Below are 27,828 nucleotides of genomic sequence, written 5' to 3'. Positions count from 1 at the left end.
CTGACCCGCATCCCAAGAGCCTTTTTCCCAGTTAATGACTGACCTGAACTTAACAACTATTTTCTAAATCGCACACAATGGCTTGTGGCTCCAAACGTTTGTCTATAAGCACTCTTACGACTGCTAAAGATAGATTGGAAAGGGTTATTAGGTTCCCTTATCTCGGGGTGGTCTTTGGTTCACCTGAGATGTAGGCAGCCAACATTTCCTACTGTTGCCTAAAGTTTATCCAAGCCAAAGGTGCTCTTTTTTTAATCTATCTTGATCCTTGACTAGCAAACCAATCACACCATTATTAGAAACCTGCAAAACTCAGTGTGCACCTATGGTGACATATGGGGCAGGGAAATAACACTGCATTAGAAGCAGAAGTAAAACAATTTTATAGATGTCTCCTTTCAGCCCCCTCTCCCGTGCATGGAGGATTTGATTAATTTGGGCTCAATAACTTTGTGGTTGTCTATCTTGTTTGTATCACTTGATGAAATTGTCCTAGTTAGTTTATGGTAAGCATTGCTTATAAGGGTTCACTTTTTGAGAATCCGTTCTTACTATGTAAAGAGGACAAATTACACATTAAAGAAGTGTTTCTGGTAAGGCGTTCAACAAGGGAAGAATTGGAACTTCGCAAATCCACAGGGCAGCTCTTTACAAATAACTGCAGCTATTGAAACCTGTTGGTCAATGGGAGAAGGCTTTATTATTTATATTTAGATATTTTGTGCTTCCCTTCAAGGCAAAATAGTAAGTAGGTCTAGTATCTGTGTTTGTCCTTGTGACGAAACCTCTGATCAATCCTAATTGCATTTTATTTCTTTGGCGGTTTATATATAGGTCATACTAGACACTTATTTAGGCCCTTTTACGGCAATAGAAAATCAACAAATATAGAGTTGAATTACATTACCTACACTAGTCGAACGTCAAGGATGTTAGTTTTAGGGTGGGTGCGTTTTTAAAATCAGATGTATATTGTCGAAATTCTGTGCTTTTTCTACTTCTTTTTAAAAAAATTAAACATGTCTGTATTATAATGTACTTTTATTAATGTCTGATTTTCAAATAAAGTTGTTTTGACTGTCTGAAGACTCTCTAAAGTACTTAGTAATACGTTTTTATAAGGGTGCTTCTCAAACAGAACTGCATTTCTTGCAGCCCAAAGGAGCAGACCGAAAGCAGAAGACAGATCGTGAAAAAATGGAGAAGCGAACGCCACTGGAGAAAGAGAAATATCAGCCTTCGTATGAGACCACCATACTCACTGAGGTAGCATGCTATCTTGGATTGTTAATGAATGAGAGATGTAGGACTTTTTTAAATGACTGTCTCGTCCTGTGGCTATGCTTAAAACTGATCAAGGAGGCTCTTTTTTTTTTTTTTTAGAGCAGTGAAGGTCCGTTATGACACCAGGTCCTATTACTTGGCACTTTGTAGATGTGATAGTGTGGTGAAAGTGTACTGCCAAATAGCCAGTTATGGCACCGTTATAAATTCTGGTGTGCCCGTCGTTTGTAGTAGCCAAGATAGTTTGTAAAATATAGTTGGTATTGTATATCTGCTCATTGCTAAATTTTGTCAACCAAATAAATTGCGTGGTCTGTTTGTTCTGACTCTTAGCATGTTCTAATTACATTGTGAGCATGTGCATGATTTTAGAATGTTTAAAATAGAAGTGCTTTCAATTGTTATTTAATAGTCAGTAATGGCTGGTTACTGCTGACTGTCGTCAATTAACAGAGCTTCAGTGTTTGAGTGCTGGGTTTTGGTTGGCAGTATAGAAATAGGACATGTAGTCAGCATGTGGTTCAGTTGTTTTATGTATTTATGGCTTAATCTACAGGTGGTTTACTCAATGAAGGCCATGAATTTCTTCCAAGGATATTCTTCAAATTTGCATCCAGTGCATCTGGATGGTGATTATTTGAATATTTAATGATGGTTCTAAAAGTTGATTAGAGGGCCCTCAAGCTCTGCAAGCACACGCCCATTCAGGACACATTGCTTCAGTTGTATAGTGAAGTACCAGTAACTAATTTCAACATAGTTGAACAGCGCAGTACGTAAACAAAAGGAGACATGAATTCTAAAAGCACCTCTATGTATTTTCAGTCTAGGCAGTGATTGCACCTTTACATAGTTACAATTATTTAAATGCTGCCAAGAGCACTGTTTAGCTAAAAGACCGGGTTGATGTCTTGAATGCCATTTTAAGGTGTAGAAATCTTGTGCTGTCTAAAGAAGTCAGAACTCGTAGAATCTACATTCAGTGCATACAAACCCCAGGCACAATTTTTGCCCAAGATCCTTTAGTTTTCCATTTCAGTACAATCAATGCCTCAACGCTATTACTTTGCCACGTCTTGACCTAGTGCCACGGAGGTGAAGGAAAGAAAGGAAAAGTATTTGAAATACTTATTCTGCAGTCATTTAGGTGTGAAAAGCTTTGTTGACAGTGAATTATTTGTAATGTGCATTCATTTGTATGCGCCACGCCTGCATGGGAGACCTGTGACTGCTCTATGGAAAAGCTGTTTGAGCTCCAGGCCTTAAAAGGCATCAAGCGCTCATGCTGGGGTTTATTTATGTTAGTCTGCTAATTGCATTGTGGTTAGGAATGGCTCCAGAATGTAATACATAAAAATGGCATCAAAAGAAGGAAAAGCACAACCTTTCATTTGTTCAAATTACTATTGAGTAGCATTCTTTGAAACATATGTGTTGAGATAATCTTTGTTCTGAGTTAATTGATTCCTAGCCTTCAAGTTATTCTTCCCTAAGAATCAACAATTAACTACATTAGCTAAATATTTGAAAAGAGACTTTTTTGGCAGATGGTGCTATGCTAAGAGAATTGGACCTGTATTCATCAATGTGTGGTGTGGGTGTGGATTATGGAGCCTTGTGTTCTCAGAGTGCTTCACTCCACTGTTAAACAGAAGCAGTGTGTGGAAAACCGTTTGAATTCTGTGCTGTTTCAGAAGAGAATATGCTTTTAATGCTTAACATTTTTCCTCTACCTTTTGACTTTATTTACCCATGTTTCGTTAGTTGCCGGTTCTTGTAATTAAGCTGCAGAGACTCCAAGAAATTCTTCCAAACTTACTTTATTGAGAAATAGATTAAGCACATCACTCTAAGGACCCATCTGGTCACTCTTCCTTCTCTTGCTCAATTCCAAATCTTTATCTGCTCGTTCTGCTCCACACACACAAACAACTGTCTTATGTTTACCCTGCACCATTATTTGAACCAGTCCAGGAGTGTGGTATAACTTATAGTGCACAACACCTTGTCATGCTACCTTGGTAGGGCACTTCTGGTAGGTTAGACACTTCAGGGGCTTTTTGGCCATTTGCAGACTCTTTCATGGTCTTCCAAAGACTCTTGTATGTGGCCCCAATATTCTACTGCTTAACCTTTATAAATTAAGATGTGGCTCATGAGAATGTGGGTGCACCCCTTTAATGCTTGCACTTGTAAGTCTGAGAAATGGGTAATTTCACTACTCCCTTCAAATACAAATAAAGTGGACTGTCTGGAATATCCCAGTTTAAAGCTAATGTGGCAAAGTTATGTCAGCATCAATGTGCTGTCTGCACCAAAGATGTGCCTTATAAAGGTCAAGCACCCATCCAAACCCACCTATACCTCACAGTAGTGTGCACTTACTTTTGAGGAACAACTTCATTGATGGATCATCTTACTCATTAAGTATAGAATAGAGTTAATGTGTTGACATTCAACCTGCCTTGAATCATCTGCTAATGTCCTCTGCTGTCACTCGGTGGGCAAAGATTAGACTGAGGAGGAAACACCCGTATGAAGAACTAGTTGCATTTTTAAGGCTATGATATGGGTTGATTGTGTTCCTGTAGAAGCACCACAAATACTATTATTTGTAAATCACATTTCCCATGCCTATTAATGTATCTCTGAATCTTTCTCTCATTGCAAAGTATGAGGCGTTGAGTACACTGGAATGTAAGGAAGAGCAGACGTAAAATATAACATTCCTTATGTTTCGTTGTCTCTGTAGGTAAGCATTATCTCAATTTGGTTTTTAAAGAAGGCTGAAGTTTCAATTGGGATGGAAAATGTGATTTATTAGATCTGTTCATGACACGTAGTGGCAGTCTGCCTTTCTGCATTTCTTCTGGAAAGCCTACAAATTATCTATTTAGACTTTTCAAATCAGTTCTCCACTCCATAACATGACACACTCAAAAGGTGGTATTCTGTTCAGTTCTGGTAAAATGTAGGGAATTTGTTTATTTTCAGTTGCTGGTACGTTTTCCCACATGCCTGAAAACATTTATTGTGATCAATGAATCTAGTTGAGAGGATTATTACTATTGTTGCAGGTTAAAAAGTAAGTAGCATACTGCTGTGTTGTTTCTGCAGATCTTCTGTAGTTAGGCATGTATGATTTGCGGGTGTTATAGCTTATTTTCCTTTTTAGTGCTCTCCGTGGCCAGAAATAACCTATGTCAATAATGCACCCTCACCTGGCTTTAACAGTACGCACAGCAGTTTCTCCCTTGGAGAAGGGTAAGTCTTAGCAATTTGACCTGCTTATCCACATATAACTACTTTAAACGTGCTATTAATTTCTTACTGGTACCTTAGTTAAAGGAGTTAACACAAATGTCCACAACTGAGCTTGTGCTGAAGATGCACATTGTAGAACGATTTATGCAATTTAAAAAAACTGACTTGAACTACTACCAGCCTAAACTCAAAAAGACATTAGTACAGTAAAATAATACTCTATCTTTTAAATAAATGCCCACTTTTATAATTGTGATTGTCCAATAAGCCAAGAATGTATTCTTTGCTTTTCGTTGTGCAACTATCTTTTTATGAAATTGAGGACGACTTGCTTCCTTTGCCCTGAAATAGGCTTTTTTATATGTTTTATAAATGTGGTGCTTTTTATGCCGATACAGAAAATGAGGTACATATACTGAGGCACAACCTTGAAAGGTTTGTTCAGTGTTCCTGTGCTTTTTCCTTCTGTCCATTGACTACTGCAAAGTGTAACCAGTTCTGATGTGTGGGAACTTTGAGAGAAATTCTCCAATAAGTGCAGGTCGAATACTGGCATTAACGAGTCAACATTGGGCTTCAGAGGCATGAGAAATTGTCACTTGATTATTTCAACCAGAATTAAGCTAGTACTGTATTGTAGATTTTTCTGGAATCATAGGCAGTAGAATATTCCTGCCTGCCTGCTTGCCTGTAGTGATCCCAGAACATTTCTATAATATAAACCTAAATCTAAATAGTGTACAACTGGCATTTTTAAATGCAGGCTAATATAAATAGCAGTCTAAACAAAGCTACATTTTCTGAATTGTTTTCATTTCCTGGTTTAGAAAAAGTACATTAAACTACATTGCAACAAGATTGCTAACATGTTTGCTTAGGGATAACATGCAAAAATGAAGGGATATTGTGGCCACATAGGCAGTACTCTGAGGAAAGTTGAACACACACTCCTGCTTTAAAGAACCCTGCTGCTTCCATATCACCTCATGCCTTGTACTGAGAGGCGCTTCACACACTGTTCATTTTGACATGTTCATATGGATCGCATATGACCTATCATTTTAACATACAAAGCTGAAGTCAGAGTGGTGGAGTAGTGTTTATGACCTCTATGAAGATTCCCACGAAGCACGACTAGTTTGAAACATAGGGTCTTTTTTAATCATTATGAATAGTTGAGTATAAAAAGCATGTTCCAAACCAACTGTGGTTTCAAGACTCGGGATGGTAAAAATGGCAGGAACTAACCGTTTAAGATAGCTAACCAAATAATTTCCTCAGACCTGCCTTCCTTACTATGTTGCTATGAAGTCTATTTTGGCATCTCTTCATGAAAGGAACAGTGCTTCAAGAAAGGAAGAATGGATGTGTATGTAGCTGCCTTATAGATTTCATTACAAAATGCGTTTCTTATCCAAACAGCAGTAGCAGCTTTGTCTAGGGTGGACTTAGCTTTTGGCTTGCCTGGCAACACTACATTGGCTAACTGGTAACAAAGCATGACTGTTTTGAAGTACAAACAATGCCCAAATCAGACCACAGTCGACAAAACATGTACTAGTCTTTTATCCTGCTGACATAAACTTAGATACATTGCCCCATACTTTACATGGGAAGAGGAGGCATCTATTGGTGTAGTAGGATTGTGAAAATCTGCCAACAGCTAAATTGTCTGTTTTGCGGTAAGTAAGACACTCTCACTACCATGGTATAAAAAGAGGGAGGTGTTCTTATTAGTACTCTGTTTTAAAAGAAAATGGTGAAGGGTTAGAGAGTGGAAAGGTTCTGATGTACGCTTTCTCCGTGTGCCATAGAAATGGTAACTAAAATAAAGATAATGTTCATGATGCTACAGTGAAGCCTCATGTATGGGCTCATAAATGCGAAGGTGTCAATGTAGTGTTCTGGGATCCCGCAAGTAGGTAGTATTGTTCTGCATTTTATGACTACAGTAAGATTCCCAGGTGCAAAACGGGTATTATAAATGGGTAACTATTCTTAATAACCATGTGGGAGGGCAGGTCGGATAAACAGACGAGGAGGCTGAATATACTTTCTAAAAGTGTGTTTTTTTATTTCAGTTACAGGGTTATCAGTTGTTATTACTGGTGTTTCTTCTCTCTCTTCTCTTGATTCCGTTCTCGCGGAGCTTGGTTTGGAAGTGGAGATGGTTGGTCCTGGCTCCTCCGTCTCGTTGGTGTCACCCCGGAGGCTCATAAAGAGAAGAAAGGATAGCCGCCAATTAATATGATGGGGAGGGGGGCGCTAGAGGGCGCACTGCGGAATGGCTGGCGTGTAAGTCAGCTCCGCCGGACGGGTGCGGGAAAAGCGGTCCCAATACCCCCAAAACTGCATCTTCACCCGCCACGAACGGAGATATGGCAATCGGAAGGTGGTGGTGATGAAACGCTGAAACTGCAGCGCTGTGGCGAGGAACCATAGGGAGAAAACGGCGATTATCAGAGTGAGAATGAATGGCGATCCAAGATGGCGGCGACCGCGACTCAGGGCACCGAGTCGTACAAGTGCTAGCAGCCTCTAACAACGCACTGTGCGTGGCAACAACACCACTCTGCTGAAGCGGAGACACAACGCTGCCTGGGACGAAGCCTTGGATGCCCCCACAAGCGGTGCCGGACCGGCGAAGGGGATGCGTTCCACGAACCGCAAAATGGCGGCCGCGGTGACACGCACAAGCGGAGGGACCGCGAACGGTGCTGCCAGCCCACAGTGACCCTGAGTAAGTACTCGAGAAGCTGGCAGCGGCTCAGATGTGCGAAAGTCGGCTGGAGGGGACGACTGGAGGGGAGACGGCGGATGGGACACTCCTCCTGGGGCGACAACATACGCCATTGAGGGGCGAGCGCTACAGTGCACACACTGCGCAACGGATACCTCCCAACGGTACACACTGCCGGGTAGGCGGCGAGACGACAACGCAGGGACACAGCCCCGACGCTCGGCCCCTCAGTGCGAGTTGAGATCTACACGGAACAGCACCTCGCAGGGCTGCCCAGCACCTCTCCCACCAGTAAGGGCGACACAGACGGCACAGAAACGGCGCTACAGTCCCCGGCTCGGCGCAACAGGGTGCACATGAACATACATAGCGTGGGAAGCCAGGCTACCGCGACGATCACAGGCACGACTCCTGGTGGCAGCATGAATAGAGAGTGGCCCAATGAATAAATCTGCGGCTATAGGGGCGCAAGGCAATCCACCAAGGCGTAAACGAACAACAGTAGTGCCCCCGGCCGCAGCCAGTCCAACGCAGCGCATCAGTAGTCCAACTGTGGCCTCCAGCGGCATGGGGAAGCCGGATAAAAGTCAATCAAAACTACCCTTTGAATCCAGGAAACAAACGCAAAAAACCGCGCCCGCCACAGACGCGGAAGGGGATCAAGACCTGGAAGGCGGTGCCAACATGGAATCGGTACTACGTGCCATCCAGCAGAGCCTGCAGGAGATGAACACCAAGATGGAGGCGGTCGTCCTGAGAGTGGACGCAATGACGGCGAAACTGGAGAACCACGAGGAACGACTGGTGGAAGCAGAACAACGGATCTCAACGGTCGAGGATGTCTCAAGGGACACATCGAAAACGTGCGGCGCCATGGAAAAGACACTGGAAACCCTGAAAGCGAAGGTGGAAGATCAAGAAGCCAGGTCTCGCCGCAATAACGTGCGCATTTCGGGCCTGCCGGAGACGACCAACACTGGCAAGATGGAGTCGTACGTGGAGGCAATGCTGAAAGACATATTTGGTGCGGAGAGCTTCTCAGAGGTCTTCCTGATCGAGCGCGCACACCGCTCCTTGGCGCCCACCCCGAAGCCAGGGGCCACTCCCAGGATGATCATCGCCCGCATCCTCAACTACCGAGACAGAGACACCATACTCGAACTCGCACGAGAAAAAGGCACAGTCACGTATCGGGGAAATACACTGGAGTTCTACCCCGACCACACCATGGCGGTGCAAATGGCACGGAAGGAATTTGCGTCAGTCAAACAAAAACTCCGAGACATGGGAGTCGGGTATGCAATGCTCTACCCCGCGAAACTCAAAATTCTTACAGAGGGCAAACCGGTAATCCTCCCAACGGTGCAAGCCGCACAAGAATATGTCAAGAAACTAGGCAAACGCCGCAAAGAGCGGGAAAGGGGAGACAGAATGAGCGACAACGACTGATGGCCTTTCTGGCGGGCTAACGCGAGCGATTTGGATGTTTGAGTTTTAACTGGCTGCGCATGGCGTGCAGTGGATTGTTTTGTGCTGCAATAAGTGAACGGCGATCTCCCTTGGGTGTGACGAGTACCAGCAGGAATGTTGAACAGTGAGTAGATATTGCACTACAAGATGCAAGATAACTGTACGTAACATGTGGCTAGCAATACTTGGGATGCATAGCCTTTGAACTGCGGGGACCGCACTCCTGTACTGAGTAGGACCCTCCGCTGGTGGGACACCGTGGGTGCACTGGAGCGCACTACCTAACACTATCCAGAACATAGTTAGACCGTTTATGGAGGTGGTGCTAACTCATCCAAAAGTGTCACAAGGTGGGATAGTAAGGGACAAACTCTGTTACATATGCAACTGAATTCTGCACCCGTCCATATCCACTATGGAGACGTGTGCTCTTGGCGACACCCCCATGCGGGTGTACCCCAACTCAAGTTTCGAAATTGTTTTGAAGTTTATATGGGGATGGCTTTGGCAAAGTTTGGGTGCTGAAGTGGGAGGGGGGAGGAAAGGGGAGTTGGGGAATGTTCGAATATATGCACTGTGTCTGAGAGGCATTGCGACTTCATCCATTGCTTGTAATGATGTTGTTATGACTACACTCCCTGTCGGTGGACTATGGCACACACGCAGCCCGGAGCTGCAAAACCACATATCGGACGCTCTACCAAACACTAACGCACAGACTCAGCAGCCAGACACTCAGAAATGACACGTCCTAGTACGCTGAACTTTATCACGTGGAACATTCGAGGCCTGGGGAATCCGAAAAAGATACGACACATGTTTGCGTACTTAGATAGAAATAATGTAGATGTGGCCTTCCTACAAGAAACACACATGGCGCCCAATAACACGTCGAAGCTGGGGAGTAGGTGGGCAGAGTCGATCACTAGCTCCAACTATTCAACCTTTTCGAGGGGCGTTAGTATTCTGATAAAGAAGGGGACCCACTTTCAGATCACGGACACACGCAAAGACACGGAGGGCAGGTACGTGGTGGTGGTGGGAAAGGTGAGACAACAGCAGATTGCATTAGTAAATGTATATGGCCCGAATATAGATGACTCCACTTTCTACAAAAACTTGTGGCACACGCTAGCAGATGTTAGAGCAGACAATGTACTGTGGGGGGGGGGGGACTTCAATGTCACGCTTAAAGATAGGCTTGACAGAACACTGCATACCCTGGAACCACATGTAAAGGCGGGGGCGATGCTGCTAGAAGAGATGTCTGACTTGCGCCTGGTTGACGTGTGGAGGATAGCACACCCTGGGGACCATAAGGCGACACACATTAATGCGGCTAATAACAGCTGGTCCTTCTGGCTAGGCACTCAGGACACATTGACATGGGTGAAAGACGTCAAGCACCTCCCCAGAACACTATCAGACCATAGCCCTGTGCTCTTAAAGCTACACATCCCTCACTATGTCCCACCGCCATATGTAAGGAGATTTAACGCACAAGCACTGAGAGATCCATTATATGCTGACACAGTCCTGAAAGCGATCACAGACTACTTTGAACTAAACTCACCTACAACGGAGGACCCTTGCCTCCTGTGGGAAGCATTCAAAGCAACTATCCGAGGTGTGTGCATCAGCACAACTTCTGGCATACTGAGGGACATACGACACCAATTACAGAGGCGGGAGGAGGAAATACAAGCGCTGGAACAGCGATACACGCAAACGGGGGATGCTGCTCTGTTGGGAGACATCAGGGCCCTCTTATCAGAACACCACAAATTTGCTGCAGATGAACTGAAATATATCTTCAAACGGACGACAGCCAGGAGATATGGTGAGGGGGGAAGACCTGGCAGGGCACTGGCTGAGAAAATCTGTAAGGGCAGGGCACCACAGCACGTTGAGGTAATACAAACTACGACTGGCGAACGCACACACAACATACAGAATATCATGGGGGAGTTCATGGGCACATATGGGGCACGACCAGTCATACCGCAAGAGGACCTGCTGGCCTATATGGCGGACGTAGAAATAGCATGGTTGGCTGACGGACACAGGGAATACTTGGCACGCCCTATCACAACACAGGAGGTTGTAGACACCATTCGACGACTCCCCAATGGCAAAGCCCCGGGCCGGACGGTTTTGTGATCGAATTTTACAAAGCATACGCGGACATCCTCGCGCCCCATCTAGTGAGACTCTATGAAGCCTCACACGAAGCGCAGACACTACCGGCTTCAATGAGAGAGGCGCTCCTAATTGCTGTGTTGAAGCCTGGAAAGGACGAGGAACAATGCGACTCTTATCGCCCTCTCTCGCTAATAAATGTGGACACTAAAATACTAGCGAGCATACTGGCGGACAGACTGAAACCACTCATGCCGCTGTTGATTAGGCCTGACCAGTCTGGGTTCATCCCGGACAGATCAACCACGCATAATACCCGAACCTTGTTTGCACTAGCACACTACCTGGCCCCGGACATAAAGGCGGTGGCGGTCCTACTGGATGCGGCCAAAGCTTTTGATACCATTGACTGGCCTTTCCTTCACGCAGTACTGATACGAATGGGATTCCCGCCACTGTTTACAGGCTGGATTACCATGCTATACACGAATCTCACAGCGCGAATTCGGATCAATAAACACCTCTCTGACCCAATTAACATTGAACGCGGCACCAGACAGGGGTGTCCGCTCTCTCCAATGTTATTTGCCCTTGTACTCGAGCCATTGGCGTGTAAGATCAGACAGCATTATCATAATTCGGCCATTCAGCTCCCGACGCGACCCATACACATATCTTTATACGCTGATGACATGGTCCTATATGTTAAAAACCCTGCCCAACATCTCAACCCGCTACTGCGGGAATATATTAAATATGGCCAATATTCAGGGCTGCAAATTAATTGGTCCAAATCCCTAGTGCTGGCGCTAACTGACGGTACCAAGCCTACCGCACTGGACTATCCTCTGGAGTGGCAAGACGAGCCGACTAGATATCTAGGAGTATGGTTTCACAGGGACCCGGAATTGGTTATCCGCACTAATTACGGGAGAGCCATATCCTCGCTGGAAGATCAAATTAAAAGATGGGTTGGGCTGCCACTGTCCTTGGCTGATAGACTCTCTATAGTGAAAATGGTACTGCTACCTAAATTTTTGTACCTGTTCAACAACATACCTATTAAACCCCCCGCAGAGGTGTTCCGTAATATAAAATCACTCATGCTGTCATTAATATGGGCGGGTAAACAGGCCAGGATAGATCTACAAACAATGACACTGCCATACGCTCAAGGTGGATTTAAGGTTCCAGATATTTACCTTTATTATCTCTGCGCCCAGGCGCAATTCGCGCACTACTGGTTCCATGAGATACCCTTCCTAACACACGTGGCGGTGGAAAAGGGTGACGCAGATCCGATCCCGCTGACAAGCATTCTGCCCCACAGCAGACCACGATTACATGCACATGATATCAATCCGGTAAATGCCACAATTGAAGCATGGAAATTACTAGGCAAGACAGCGCACAACACGCCACTTTACGCACCCGCACTCCCACTAGCTCACCATCCAGCCATATCTGTAACTCAAGAGCAAGTCGGTATGGACCTGTTAAAGCAAGCTGGCATAGATAGATGGGGCGATCTATACAAGGACGGGAAGTTCGTAACGCTACACGAGCTGAACTACATTAAAAACCCGACACTGCTCTTTAGCTTCAACTACTATAGACTACAAAGGGCGGTGAAGGAGTATTACCCGACATTCCCGGACGAGCCACAGACACTGGCCCCTCTGCAAATGGTTCTTACCTCTCCCTCACACTTGGTTTCTAGACTCTACAGCAGCGCGAAGACACACATTGGGAGTACCACTGCACGGGCCCGGGAAAGATGGTGCGCTGCGCTAGAGGATACCCTCACGGACGTGGAGTGGGAGACATCCTGTGTATTGACGGGAATGCTGACACCAAATGGCAATCTGAGACTCATTCACTATAAATACTTGCATCAAGTGTATCACACACCTCACAGGTTGCACAGGTACGGCTTGAGGGATGACTCCAACTGCGTATGGTGTGGGCAGGACGATGCTGACTTTATGCACTTAGCATGGCACTGTAACTTGGTAGCACAGTATTGGGTGCAGGTGATACAGACCATCAACAACATGCTGGGGGCGACGCTGCCATGCACGGCCAAGGTATGTCTGCTAGGGCTGGTGCCGCAGCTGAAAGCGCAGTGGCGGAGACTGTGCGTGATCGCCCTGCTCATGGCGAAAAGGAGAGTATCATTGCATTGGAGCAGTAAACTAAAACCCAGGGTGAAAAGCTGGTTGGAGGACTTGGGGTATTGCTGTGACACACTAGCCACATACGAAGAGGAGCTGCCAGCGGGCTCGCGCCCCAGAGACTATTGGGCCCCCTTTAGACAATACGTGGCAACGATCGAGGCAGGCCGGGAACCGCAGACAGAGCTGAATTGACACTGACCGAATGTTAGAAAGGGGGATTGCTCGATGAAGTGATGGAGGGGGGAGAATGCTGTGATGCAGTGCTTTATGTGTTTTGGGGGTTGTGTTGAAGTGTTCCTCTAGGTTACGGAGGTTGCAACTTTAAAAAAACAAAAACAAAATGTAAGACCATAAGCGTCACCGTACCAGCGTAACACATTGTCTGATTGCACACTTGAAAGTCAAAGCATTGACACGCCGCCGGACCGCCGGTTGTCGGCTGATGGGCCGTGTATGTACAGAGCTATGTTTGATGACACCAACAAAAGCAGTGCCGGCCTCGTCAGGTTGTAGGCGAAGTGAGTGTATATTAACTCTGTGACAATGTGAAATAAAAGTCTTGCACCAAAAAAAAAAAAAAAAAAAAAATTAATTAATATGATGGGGAAGTCAATTATATCTTAGCCATCACCACACCGAGAAGTACTTGTTTGTTTGGGGAGTCGACAACTCTTGCCAACCCCTTGTCAGGGAGTGTCGGAGTACCTGGTAGATGAAGGGAAGAGCGAACGTAGATAGAACTTAATCAGGATTAATGCTACCACGGTATAAAGAGGATTCAGTTTAAAAAACAAGCGTCAGGATGTGTGAAAACATGCAAAAGGCATAAAGAGGATGTTTCACATGCCAGGGATTTTAGGGGGTGTGAGTCCATACTTATTCTACCCGTTACTATGTTTACCTCCCACTTCCCTGTAACCTTCCCTCACTGTGACGTAGTCACTCACCGGCTCCACCGCAACTCTCCTGAGTTGCGGCCGCTCTTCAGCCTCCTCCGGTGGGCACCACCACTCCTCACTCCACCGCTCATCCGGGTTTTTGTCTGCTCTAGTGGCGTCGTCGTTCCTCGATTTAGTCCTAGCCTTCTCTCCTGCAGTCCGCCGTCTTCTCTCCTTCCCGCTCCTTCGTCCATCTTCCCGCTTAGTTTCACTCCGTAGTTCGTCCAAGACTCCTCCTCTCTTCGTGCCACTCTCTTTTCATTAGATCCTGGCAATGACTGCCTGGTTCAACACCTCCCGCTTCCGGTCTCTGATTGTAGTTCCGCTGCGGAGAGACCGAAGAGGTGGGCGTGTTTCGTGGTTTTGGGCTGATTTTAGTCTTCCGGACTACACCTCTCGATGATCGGGTGTCGAGGAAACCCCTGGGTCTACTGATATGGTCCCTATATGCAGGTAAGAACGGGACTCCCGAGTTCACCTTCTCACATCCCCTTTCCCTTGCTGTCTTTCTTCTAGGGTTTTGGTCTTGGGGAAACCTAGACAGGTAGTCCACATTTCCTTGTTCGATTCCCTTCCGATGTCTGGTTTGGAACCGGTATGGTTGTAAAGATAGAAACCATCTAAGGACTCTTTCATTGTTGCCCTTATTCCTTACTAGGCATTCTAGGGGGGCGTGATCGGTGTATAACTTAAATTCACGACCTTCCAGGTAATAACGCAAAGTCTCTATTGCCCACTTAATGGCTAGGGCTTCTTTTTCTATGGTAGCGTAATTTTTTTCTTTTGGGAACAGCTTATGGCTGATGTATAATATACCGCCCCTAGTCCCTGATCTGATGCGTCTGTCTAAAGGATGAAGGGAAGAGAATAGTCAGGACTGACTAGTACAGTATCAGATGTAAGAGATGTATTTAGGGACTCAAAAGCATGGACTATGTCAGGAGGGGGGATGTCTCAATATCTCTTCCGTTTTAACCTTCTTCTGGAGTAAATTGGTGAGAGGAGCTGCTAGTTGTGAGAACCTGGGAATAAAGCGTCTGTTGTAACCGAGTAAACCCAGGAAAGCACGGAGGTCTTTATTTGACCGTGGTAGGGGTATTTGGGAGATAGCAAAACGCGTACTGTTTTGGGGTCTGATAACACCTCCCCCTGACAAATATCCAAGATAGCGAACGGTCTGGGCTTCTAGGCGGCTTTTGACCGGGTTTATTTTGAGACCATGTCGTCCTAAGGTCTGTATTACTTGGGAGAGATGTAATAGATGTTGTTCCCAGGTGTCGCTATATATGATAATGTCATTGTTATATGCCCCTGCGTATCTCTCATTGGGTCGTAATAACGCATTTATGGCTCTCTGAAACGTGGCTGGGGCCCCGTGTAATCCGAAGGGTAACACCTTAAACTGATCCGGAGTTGAGAATGCTGTCTTCTCCCTATCCTGTTCTCTCAAGGGAATCTGCCAGTACCCTTTACACTGATTTATTTGGCCTGGCCTATTCTTTCGACCATTTCGTCCACTCTAGGAAGGGGGTATGTGTCAAACTACGAGATTTTATTGACTTCTCTAAAGTCAATACTGAAGCGTACCGAGCCATGAGCATTACTCGTCATCTATATCAGTCGTTCTGGACGACCTAGCCCATCTAAAACTAAAAAGAACACAAATCGAAGACAGGAACCCCTGGTTCACTGGTTCCCTCAACATGAAGAGGAGATCCCTACGGCAATCAAAAAGAAACTGTAGACAACCCCCCCTCTGCTACGCATCTAAAACTTCTCCGCCAGGCGAGAAACTCCTACAACAAGCACATCCTCAATTAAAAAAAAGAATATTTCAGATCGGAATTGGGGAATGACAAGAATAGACCCTGTAAGCTCTTAGACCTGGTCAAACACTAATCTAATAAACTGGCTAAAACACCGAAAGAATCCCCCAAATCTCTAATATCGTCAGTGGAATTCTCCTCTTTCTTAGCTGATAAAATCACGGCATTAGGAATTGAACTCAGTACTGCCACCTACTTTCAACCCCTTCCGAACCTGCCCCCTTTTACCGCACCACCCCCTCTGGCCTCACCTAAAAACCAAGCCCGCTGGATTGACTTCGAATATTATTACGAAGACTCATCTCTACCCTAAACCCAAATAACCACTTTAATGACACACTTCCTTCCAACTGCCTCACTGCTGCCTCCCAATCCATTGTTCCTTACTGCACTGCAATAATCAACAGCTCGATTCCGGACCCCTTGAAAACTGGCCAAGTCCTCCCTATTTAAAAAAAATATATATCCCTGGACCCAGCCTCCCCGACAATTTCAGACCTATCTCCAATATCCCGCTGTTAGCCAAAGTATTGGAGAAATGTGTACAACAGCAACTAAGTCAGCACATCAACAACTTCCACCTACTTGATGACTTCTAATCTGGATTCAGACCGGGGCATAGCACTGAAACCACTATGCTCCACTTCGTGGATGATACCCTCCAAGCCCTAGACTCAGGCAAAACCTGCTTTCTAATCCTCTTAGATCTATCGTCCGCCTTTGATACGGTCAACCATGATAAACTAGTCGAACGACTCAATCTCAGGATGGGTCTGGATGGTGTGGTCCTAGAATGGTTCAGGTCCTTCCTCCATAACCGATCTCAGAGATTCCTCATTAACGGCAACCTATCAGCTCCCACCCCGTTCACGGTTGAAGTCCCCCATGGTTCAACCCTGTCCCCCACCCTCTTTAATCTTTACTTAGAACCACTCACCCAAGTTCTTCGTACAGCCAACATCTCTTACCATATGTATGCGGACGATACCCAAATATACATCAATATTCCTTCGCTCGAGGAGATCCTCTCCCTTAACGAGACCCTGATACTGACTGTCCAATGGCTAGCCGCTAACCAACTCAGACTCAGCGCAAAGAAAACAGAATTTCTCCTAATTTCCCCTTCAAAAGCCAACCCAGAGATTCAGATGTGGATCAAGGCCATCACAGCCCTAAACTGCCCGCCAACCATTGTGGAATCTGCCAAATCCCTGGGCATAATCCTAGACTGTTATCTGAACATGTGAGACCATATTAACTCGATGGCTAAAGCAGCTAGATTCCACCTGAGCTACCTATGGAAGCGGAAACCTTTCATCGATGCTCCTGACTTAAAAATGGCAGTTCAAGCACTAGTCCTCTCTAGACTGGAATATGGATGTTCCACCCTTACTGGTCTACCCAAGATCTCCCTAGCACCTTTAAAAGCTTGCCTCAATGCGGCCACCAGACTACTCATCGGCACCAGGAAATACAACCACCTCTCTCCACATATGAAAGCGCTCAACTGGCTCCCTCTAGAGGCTAGAATCTGAAAGAAACACGTTAGTGTTAGATTCCTTACCGTAGAATATCCCCAGGCGTCAGACTGGATCCGTAAAGTTTTCTTCAGCAGTACGCCTGCACATCGGTAGGCGTCGTCTGCGGCTCTGCGACCCTCGTTGTGATCGCCGGGATGACGGCTCTGGAGTACTAAGACGCCGCCCTTGCGTGCTGACGTCAGTTCTTTTTTTTTTTTTGCTCCAGCAAGTGCAGGTCCGGGAAGAGCGTACCCTTAGTCATTTTTTGGCTAACCGTTTGGACATTTTTGTCTATCTTTTTCGAGTCGACTCGACTCCTTGTGCCGGGATGGATGCCAGGGTTCAAGCTGTGCGACGCCTGTCACCGACTGATGTCGGTAACCAACCCCCACCGCCGGTGTCTCTACTGTATGGGGGCCGACCACGATGACAAGTCGTGTCCTGACTGCCGGGCCTTGATGTCGAAGGCTAGGCAGGAGCGTTCCCGTAAGCTCCTCGAGCTCCGGCAGTCTGCTCCGCTCAAGGTCCTGGTCGAGGAGGAAGTCGAGGGACCGGTCGCGGAGCCGCAGTCATCGCCGATCGTCTGGTTACAAGTCCTTGCACTCTGGTAAGTCGAGGCATGGCAAAAAGAAGTCGAAGAAACACCATAGTTCTTTGACCTCCCATCGCGCGACTCTGCCGAGGGTTCAGGTGGCACCGCCCTCGCAGCTTTGGCGGAGCTTGAGCAGTCGCATCCAGCCCCACACTCGCCGGTCCCTGGGCTCAATGCGACTCTTGAGCAGATTCAAGACTTCCTAGTGGCCATGTAGACTCTCTTTCTGTCGTCGATACCAGACGACGCGCCTTCGGGCGCCACGTATCCGACTGGGGGGGGTCCTAGCCCAGTGTTGGCGGCGGCTTCTGCCTCGGCGCCGCCAGTGACTTCGGTCCCGGCGCCGCAGGACCCTGTGGGATCTAGGCCTAGATCCCGGTCGACACCGGTTGACCTCACGATTTCTCCGCCGGCGCCAACCCGTGCTGAGCCGCCACCGGCGCCGTCCTCTGGCAACGGCGGGCCCGGTTTCATCCCTGGCCCGGGTTCGGCATTGGACCGGCGCCGACTGGTGAGTTGTTCACCTATGCCCCGGCTCCGTCATTTCTGCCTGTTTATCAGGACACGGATGAAGGGGAGGACTGGGAGAGGTCTGAGGACCCTCTGGCACAGCTGTGCCAGTTAAGTCGGGACTGGGCAGATGAGCTAGGGGAGGCCAGAGGTCTAGACAATTCGCCTGAGAGTGGTTTTCTCTCTCCTCCTTCCGTGGCTATGGAGGAGGGAGCTACTTATGCTGTGGTGCTGCGCAAGTCGGCCAAGGCCACCACCCAAGGTGGTTACTGCCTTTCACATCGGCCAGACCACTACCTTGCCCACCTTCTTTCCGCCTCCACATTCTTCGAAAGAGGAAGAGAGGCTCCACGACCTGGACCCAAAACGTGCGCTTTCCTTTTACCTAAACTGCACACAACAGTTCCGGGTGGACGACCAACTTTATGTTGGCTACGTGGACGCTAAGAAGGGACAGGTGGTGCACAAACGGACCATCTCTCAGTGGGTCGTTTTGTGCATCAAGATCTGTTATTCCTTGGCTAAAAAGGATCCTCCTGAGGGGCTGAGCTCCCATTCCACTCTGGCCACGGCGGCTACTACTGCCCTGGGACGGGGAGTCCCTTTGCAGGACATTTGTCAGGCAGCTACTTGGGCCTCGCTGCACACGTTCGCCAAGCATTCCTGCCTGGACAGCCAAATACGGAGAGACTGCTTCTTTGGCCGTTCACTGCTCCAGGACTTTCTGGTGTGATTTTGGTTCGCAGACCCACCACCGGGGTTGGGATTGTTGGGGTATCTGTTCTAAGGTAAGGAATCCAACACAAACGTGTTTCTTTCAGATGCACAAGTTACTTCCCTTTGGTAACAATATATCTGTAAGAAACATTAGTTAGTGTTACATTCCTTACCGCCCCACCCATCCTCCCCGTTCTGGTAACCGATATCTAGGGTTAAGGACATCCCTTTCAGGGCCCTAGTTTCATGGCACCAGTGTCGTTCTTGCATGGATCTGCATTCCTGGCGTGGAAAGCTATGTACAGAACTGACGTCGGCGCGCAAGGGCGGAGTCTAAGTACTCCAGTGACGTCATCCCGGCGATCATGACGACGGATGCGGAGCCGCAGAAGACGCCTACCAACACTCAGGGGTACTGCTGAAGAAAACTTTCCGGATCCAGTCTGACGTCTGGGTATATTCTAAGGTAAGGAATCTAACATTAACTAATGTTTCTTACAGATATATCATTACCGAAGGCAAGTAACTTGTCATTCAGTTGAAACTGGCATGCATTACACTCAAGGCTCTATACTCAAACTCCCCTGCTTATCTGGCACAGAAATTAGTGATATCTGGAGGAAGCAGAAACTCGCGGTCCGCCAGGAACCTTTACTCCAACCCGCCTTTTTTCTGAAAAAAAAGAATTTACAATAAGGCGTTCACCGGGGCCGCACCAAGAATTTGGAACTCTTTCCCACGCGCCATCAGAAGAATCCCTTCTCTAACACGTTTCAAGAAGGAGGCCAGAACCTTCCTCATGGGTAAATTCCTCGTCTAATGCCTGCCCTCAACCACCACACAGTCCCTGATGAATCTAAGACTATTGCTTCTTCCCCAGATCACCAACTCTCCCCGCAGAGAATATGTGGGGCCTTTGTTTTTACTGACTTTAACTATGATTGCAATCATACATTTGTATACCCCTTTTCCCCTATGTTCTTAACACCCCTGCCCCTTGTCAACCTTTTGTATAGTTTTGTGTATTTCTGCACTTTAGACTTTGTTTGTGCAACTCTGTATATCATGTAAAGCACTCTGATACCCTCACGGGTCAAGTTCACGCTCCATTAAACACTAAAATAAATAATTAAGTAAGCTTCTGTACCAGGACAATGGATGATATCCACTCACTTTCAGAGGGTTCGATTATATTCATCTCTACCATCTTTTGTACTTCCTCTCTAATGGTTTGGCGGCGAGCCTCAGGGATACGGTAAGGTCTAAGTCGTAACCTTTTCCCCGGGGGTTTTTAATGGTATGCTCAGAGTGTGGTTCTACCTGGAGAAGTGGAGAAGATATCCCGAAGGAGTTTGAGAATTGCTGATAGATGACCTCGCAATTCTGAAGGAAGATCTGAGTCTATACACTGGTGCAATAAGGGAATCTGTGTTTACGCTACACTCACAAGCGCCGGCAAGGGGCCCTCCCATTTCGTCAACAGATTGACTTTATAGACCTGGGAGGTATGCCTGGCTGGGTCTGCCTAGACACTGTAGGTCACAGGAGTTACTTTCTGAACTATAGTATAAGGACCCTGCCACTGTCCTAGCAACCCATGATCTCATAAAGCCAACATTAGCAGCACTGAGTCGACTACATCAAAGGATCTTGCTTTTGCCCCTTTAGTGCCATCTGTGCTTCCTCGAAGTTATTCCGAACTATAGCCCTGATTTGTCCCAGGTGGGTATGTAGATAAGAGACATACTCTACCAGAGGTTTTGAGTGATTTGGTTCTGATTACCATTTCTCTTGGGCCATATATAGAAATGTACTAGGTTGATGACCATATAGTAACTCGAAAGGGGAATACCCTGTACTTTTTTGTTCTTTGCACCTGATGGCAAATAATGCCAAGGGTAATATGTCTTCCCATTTCCTAAATTCTTGGGTTAGGAGCTTCTTGAGGGTGGCTTTGAAGGTGGCATTGTATCGCTCGACTAACCCATCGGTCTGGGGATGGTATGCTGCAGTCCTTATCTGTTTAACCCCTAGCTTCACACAAACCTGCTTCATTAGTTGGGATACAAAAGGAGTCCCCTGATCTGTTAATATCTCCTTTGGGAATCCAACCCGTGAGAAAACGGTAATCATGGCCTTGCCTATATTAGGTGCATCCGGTCGACACAAGGAAATAGCTTCCGGAAAGCAGGTGGCATAATCGATCATAACAAGAAGATAATGACACCCACTTTAGGAAGGTAACAAAGGACCGATTATGTCCATTCCTATTCGACTGAATGGCTCACCTACGATGGGAAGCGGTTGAAGGGGTGTTTGGGGAGGAGGATACCTGTTATTTCTTTGGCATATCGGGCATTCCCTACAGTACTTTTTCAAGTGCTGATATATGCCGGGCCAATAAAACCGCTCCACAATCTGTTTTTCGGTTTTCTCTGTACCAAAGTGCTCACCCAATTGGTGGCTGTGAGCCAGATATAACACTTTCTCTCTGAATGGGCCTGGTATCAATAGCTGGGGTTTTTGTGTGGGGTTCCCTTTTCTATATAATAACCCATTTCTATTGAAGAAGTACGGACCTACATGGTGGGTGTCTTCGTCCTCTAGGGCCTTATTCCATGCTTCTTGGAATACAGGGTCTTCTCGTTGGGCAGCACGGAAACTTCTATCGGTTTCCCAAGGATTCTCATCTTGTAGGACAGGTAAAACCAACGGGGTTTTCCCTTTTTCGGCCCTCCTTTGTTTTCTGCTTTTCTTGGGTTATGACGGTGGCCAGTCCTTGTCCGCTTCTTGGGAGAAAGGCGCCATGGTCGACCATTCTTCTTCCTTGTTGGTGGTACCTTGTAACAACTGAGACAAGTTAGGGTAATCATTTCCAAGAATGGCTTGTTCGGGTAAACTGGGTATGAGTCCCACAGTCAGCGTAGTTCCTGAGTCATGGAGGTGTATCTTCACTTGTGCCGTGGGGTATGGTTTAGTATCACCATGATCGCAACGTATGGCGACAGTCCCAGCGACCGGACCGATTCTGGATCTGTGGTCTTTGGGTCTAACCACGCTGTGTAGGCAGCTGGTATCAGCCAACGCTGTAACCGCATGTCCATTTACTGCCACTCTACAATGGTAGGGCGGTATTTTTTTCTCCGGGGTGGAACAATAGTAGTTGCGGGCCACCCCTATTTCCATGGGTTCTTCCTTCTGGGGACAAAACCGAGCAATATGTCCCATCCCTCCACACTGGAAGCCTTGGGGTCCCATAGAAGGGGGCTAATGATCGGAGTTATGGGTATGATGGTTACGGGTTCAAGTTTTTTCACCAGAAGTGGACGGGATGGTCGGTGTATCCCCGTACCCCCAGACTTCCCAGTCTGTTCCTCCCACCCTTTTTGGATCTCCTGGGCTCTGCTGTATGCACTGGCTATTTCCACAGCAGTTTTGAGGGTTAGATGAGGCTGTTGCACCCATCTCTGAATGGGTGGATGAAGGCAGGATAAATATTGTTCCAGATATATTTTGGCCATGATCCCATCTTTATCAGTCGTAGCTGGTTTTAACAAGCAATCGGCCATGTCTTTTACCCTGAAGTAGAGGGCTAGAGGTGTCTCTTATGCTCCCTCTTTTATATGTCGTAACTTCAGTCGGTAGGTCTCATCATCTACACCCAACCGCTCCATGATGCACTGCTTTATATCGGCATAGGAAACCACCCCTTGAACCATGGTGGCCTGATAGGCTGCTTGCAAGTCCGGACAGGAGATGTCCCAGGTGCTGACCCCATTTATCGGCTGGCCATGAATCTGCGGTAGCCATCCTTTCAAAGTTGTTGAAAAAATAGTCAGGATCTTCACCACACACGTATGGTTGTAAGACTACAGAGGAAAGAGTGGTGGGTCCTCTGATGACCAATGGCCTCTGTAATCTTATCCATGTGTCTGGCTCTGTCCTGTGAGCACTTGTTGGAGTTTACCCAAAAACTCTTCAACCACTGTTAGGAAGCGTTCCATTACTTTTCCCAGGTGTTCCTGGTTTTCCGCCATTTTAGCTAAGGCAGCCTCCATGTCTCCTTTAGATCCCACTTCTGACACCATTTGTGGAAGGGCAGGTCGATAAACAGACGAGGAGGCTGAATATACTTTCCAAAAGTGTGTTTTTATTTCAGTGACAGGGGTATCCGATGTTATAACCGGTGTTTCTTCTCTCTCTTCTCTTGATTCCGTCCTCGCGGAGCTTGGTTGGGAAGTAGAGATGGTTGGTCTCGGCTTTCCGTCTCGTTGGTGTCACCCCGGAGTCTCATAGAGAGGAGAAAGGAGAGCTGTCCATTAATATGATGGGGAAGTCCATTATATCTTAGCCATCACCACACCAAGAAGTACTTGTTTGTTTGGGGAGTCGACAACTCTTGCCAACCCCTTGTAAGGGAGTGTCGGAGTACCTGGTAGATGAAGGGAAGAGCGAACGTAGATAGAACTTAATCACGATTAATGCTACCACGGTATAAAGAGGATTCAGGTTAGACAAAAAGCGTCAGGATGTGTGAAAACATGCAAAAGGCATAAAGAGAATGTTTCACATGCCAGGGATTTTAGGGCGTGTGAGTCCATACTTATTCTACCCGTGCCAGTTACTATGTTTACCTTCCCACTTCCCTATAACCTTCCCTCCCTGTGACGTAGTCACTCACTGGCTCCGCCGCAACTCTCCTGAGTTGGGGCCGCTCTTCAGCCTCCTCCGGTGGGCACCACCACCCATCACTCCACCGCTCATCCGGGTTTTTGTCTGCTCTATTGGCGTCATCGTTCCTCGATTAGTCCTAGTCTTATCTCCTGCAGTCCGCCGTCTTCTCTCCTTCCCGCTCCTTGGTCCGTTTTCCCGCTTGGTTTCACTCCGTAGTTGGTCCGAGACTCCTCCTCTCTTCGTGCTGCTCTCTTTTCATTGGATCCTGGCAATGACTGCCTGGTTCAACACCTCCCGCTTCCGGTCTCTGATTGTAGTCCCGCTGCTGAGAGACAGAAGCGGTGGGCGTGTTTCGTGGTTTTGGGCTGATTTTAGTCTTCCGGACTACACCTCTCGATGATCGGGTGTCGAGGAAACCCCTGGGTCTACTTATATGGTCCCTATATGCAGGTAAGAACAGGACTCCCGAGTTCACCTTCTCACATCCCCTTTCCCTTGCTGTCTTTCTACTAGGGTTTTGGTCTTGGGGAAATCTAGACAGGTAGTCCACATTTCCTTGTTCGATTTCCTTTCCGATGTCTGGTTTGAAACCGGTATGGTTGTAAAGATCGAAACCATCTAAGGACTCTTTTATTGTTGCCCTTATTCCTTGCTAGGCATTCTAGAGGGGCGTGATCGGTGTATAACTTAAATTCACGACCTTCCAGGTAATATAGCAAAATCTCTATTGCCCACTTAATGGCTAGGGCTTCTTTTCCTATGGTGGCGTAATTTTTTTCTCTTCGGAACAGCTTATGGCTGATGTATAATATACCGCCCCAAGTCCATTATCAGATGCGATGTCTGAAGGATGAAGGGAAGAGAATAGTCAGGACTGACTAGTGCAGTATCAGATGTAAGAGATGTTTTTAGGGACTCAAAAGCATGGACTATGTCAGGAGGGGGATGTCTCAATATCTCTTCCGTTTTAACCTTCTTCTGGAGTAAATTGGTGAGAGGAACTGCTAGTTGTGAGAACCTGGGAATAAAGCGTCTGTAGTAACCGAGTAAACCCAGGAAAGCACGGAGGTCTTTCGTTGACCGTGGTAGGGGTATTTGGGAGATAGCAGAACGTTTACTGTTTTGGAGTTTTATAACACCTTCCCCTAACACATATCCAAGATAGCGAACGGTCTGGGCTTCTAGGTGGCTTTTGGCCGGGTTTATTTTGAGACCATGTCGTCCTAAGGTCTGTATTACTTGGGAGAGATGTAATAGATGTTGTTCCCAGGTGTCGCTATAGATGATAATGTCATTGTTATATGCCCCTGCGTATCTCTCATGGGGTCGTAATAACACATTTATGGCTCTCTGAAACGTGGCTGGGGCCCGTGTAATCCGAAGGGTAACACCTTAAACTGATCCGGAGTTGAGAATGCTGTCTTCTCCCTATCTTGTTCTCTCAAGGGAATCTGCCAGTACCCTTTACACAAATCCAGGGTACTGATTTTTTTGGCCTGGCCTATTCTTTCTACCATTTCGTCCACTCTAGGAAGGGGGTATGTGTCGAACTCTGAGATTTTTTTTACTTCTCTAAAGTCAATACAGAAGCGTACCGAGCCATGAGCATTACTCGTCATCTATGTCCGTCATTCTGGACGACCTTGCCCCTCTAAAACTAAAAAGAACACAAATCGAAGACGGGAACCCCTGGTTCACTGTTTCCCTCAACATGGAGAGGAGATCCCTACGGAAATCTGAAAGAAACTGGAGACACCCACCTCTGCTACGCATCTAAAACTTCTCCGCCAGGCGAGAAACTCCTACAACAAGCACATCCTCAATTCAAAAAAAGAATATTTCAGATCGGAATTGGGGAACTTCAAGAATAGACCCTGTAAGCTCTTTGACCTGGTCAAACACTAATCTAATAAGCTGGCTAAAACACTGAAAGAATCCCCCAAATCTCTAATATCGTCAGAGGAATTCTCCTCTTTCTTCGCTGATAAAATCACGGCATTAGGAATTGAACTCAGTACGGCCACCTACTCTCAACCCCTTCCGGACCTGCCCCCTTTTTCCTCACCACCCCCTCTGGCCTCACCTAAAAACCAACCAAGCCCTCTGGACTGACTTTGAATATTATTACGAAGACTCATCTCCAAAATCATCTCTACCCTAAACCCTAATAACCACTTTAATGACCCACTACCTTCCAACTGCCTCACTGCTGCCTCCCAATCCATTGTTCCTTACTGCACTGCAATAATAAACAGCTCTCTCCAGCAGGGCTCTATTCCGGACCCCTTGAAAGCTATAGCCAAGTCCTCCCTATTTTAACAAAAAAAATATCACTGGACCCAGCTTCCCCAAACAATTTCAGACCTATCGCCAATATCCCGCTATTAGCCAAAGTATTGGAGAAATGTGTACAACAGCAACTAAGTCAGCACATCAACAACTTCCACCTACTTGATGACTTCCAATCTGGATTCAGACTGGTACATATCACTGAAACTACTATGCTCCACATCGTGGACGATGCCCTCCAAGCCCTATACCAAGGCAAAACCTGCCTTCTAATCCTCTTAGATCTATCCTCCGCCTTTGATACTGTCAACCATGATAAACTACTCGAACGCCTCAATCTCAGGATGGTCTGGATGGTGTGGTCCTAGAATGGTTCAGGTCCTTCCTCCATAACCGATCTCAGAGATTCCTCATTAACGGCAACCTATCAGCTCCCACCCCGTTCACGGTTGGAGTCCCCCAAGGTTCAACCCTGTCTCCCACCCTCTTTAATCTTTTTTAAAAAACTTTATTTATTGAGTTTGTTTTTAGGGCAATGAACACGGTAGGTACATACATCGTCACAGTTGTCGGTCATTAGCATACATCAATACTCAATGGCGGGCATTTGGTAAGTTGCAGTCAGCCTATAGAGAACAACAATACATTTCATATATTCCAGTCACGCCTATCAGCCCTCTACAACAGAGAACATCATCAGTACAGTCATTAATCTACCCTCACTTTCATTTGTATACATATCCTGCTGGCCTCTCATAATTTTCCCTTGGAAGGAAAAAATACAATAAGCTTCGTGTCAGTGTGGAACATCATCGAAACACAGAGGTATTGGCACATCCTTCCTATATCAAATTAGAGTAGGAGGCTTAAATCAGGCTAGCACTAGCACGTTGAGTATGAACACTAGATGTCATATTGGACTCTCTTTCTGACATGCCCCTCGCTCACGGCTATACTATCCCTTGCGTGTTATGAGGCTCGGAGCAAACTGTAACCAATACACGCCTCATATAGCTGATTCCTCTTGGCTGACCGAGTTGTCTCGGGTTACTAAATAACATTTTAGGGGGGCCCATACATCCTTATGTCTGGACTCCAATGGTAGTAGTTCAGCATATGTCTCCAGCTGCTCTTGGCAATGTATGAGGTAATTTATCCAATCTTTGAATTTGGGCGCCCTCCCCCTACCCCTTCGACACGCCACTTTCCTTTTAGCTAATAACAGCGCTAGCGCAACAAATTTGCGGTGTACAGCCTGAAGGGGTTACACATATCCTAGAAGTGCCATAACTGGGGAGGGGTCCACTGTGGTGTTAATCATTGTGGCCAAGGCCTTGAAGACCTCCTGCCAGTATTTCTGCACTGCCTCGCATGCCCACGCTAGATGCAGAAAATCAGCCCCTGGGGCATGACATCTATCGCATGCATCCGAGTCTCGCAATCCGTACCTGTGCATGCGGGCAGGTGTGTAGTATAATCTATGTAAATACTTATAATGTATTATCCGAAGCCTGCTGCTGGCTGAAATTCGTTCAGTCTGTTGTGAGCAGAAGTTCCACTGTCTTTCTGTCAACTCTACCCCCAGTTCCTGGTCCCATTTCGCCTTAGCTATAGGAGTTGGGAGGTCTTGCTGTGTGTGTACTGTTTTATATATTGTGGAGACTAACTTCTTGACGGTGTTTCCCTGA

The 27,828-nt window shown here is 46.7% G+C and overlaps 1 protein-coding gene across 1 annotated transcript in view; it reads left to right on the top strand.

Moving 5' to 3' along the window:
* TFCP2 (transcription factor CP2) overlaps positions 1–27,828 on the top strand; it is a 311,771-nt gene that overhangs the window by 140,879 nt on the left and 143,064 nt on the right. Inside the window, exons 7-8 of the mRNA XM_086965818.1 lie at positions 1,156–1,266; positions 4,460–4,548. Coding sequence (XP_086821944.1) covers positions 1,156–1,266; positions 4,460–4,548 — 200 coding nt within the window. The remainder of the gene's footprint in view (positions 1–1,155; positions 1,267–4,459; positions 4,549–27,828) is intronic.

Source organism: Lissotriton vulgaris, chromosome 1_1 (genome assembly GCF_964263255.1).
Source record: "Lissotriton vulgaris chromosome 1_1, aLisVul1.2, whole genome shotgun sequence".
In the NCBI taxonomy this organism is placed as follows: Eukaryota; Metazoa; Chordata; class Amphibia; order Caudata; family Salamandridae; genus Lissotriton; species Lissotriton vulgaris.
This window is presented reverse-complemented; position numbering and strand designations above follow the sequence as displayed.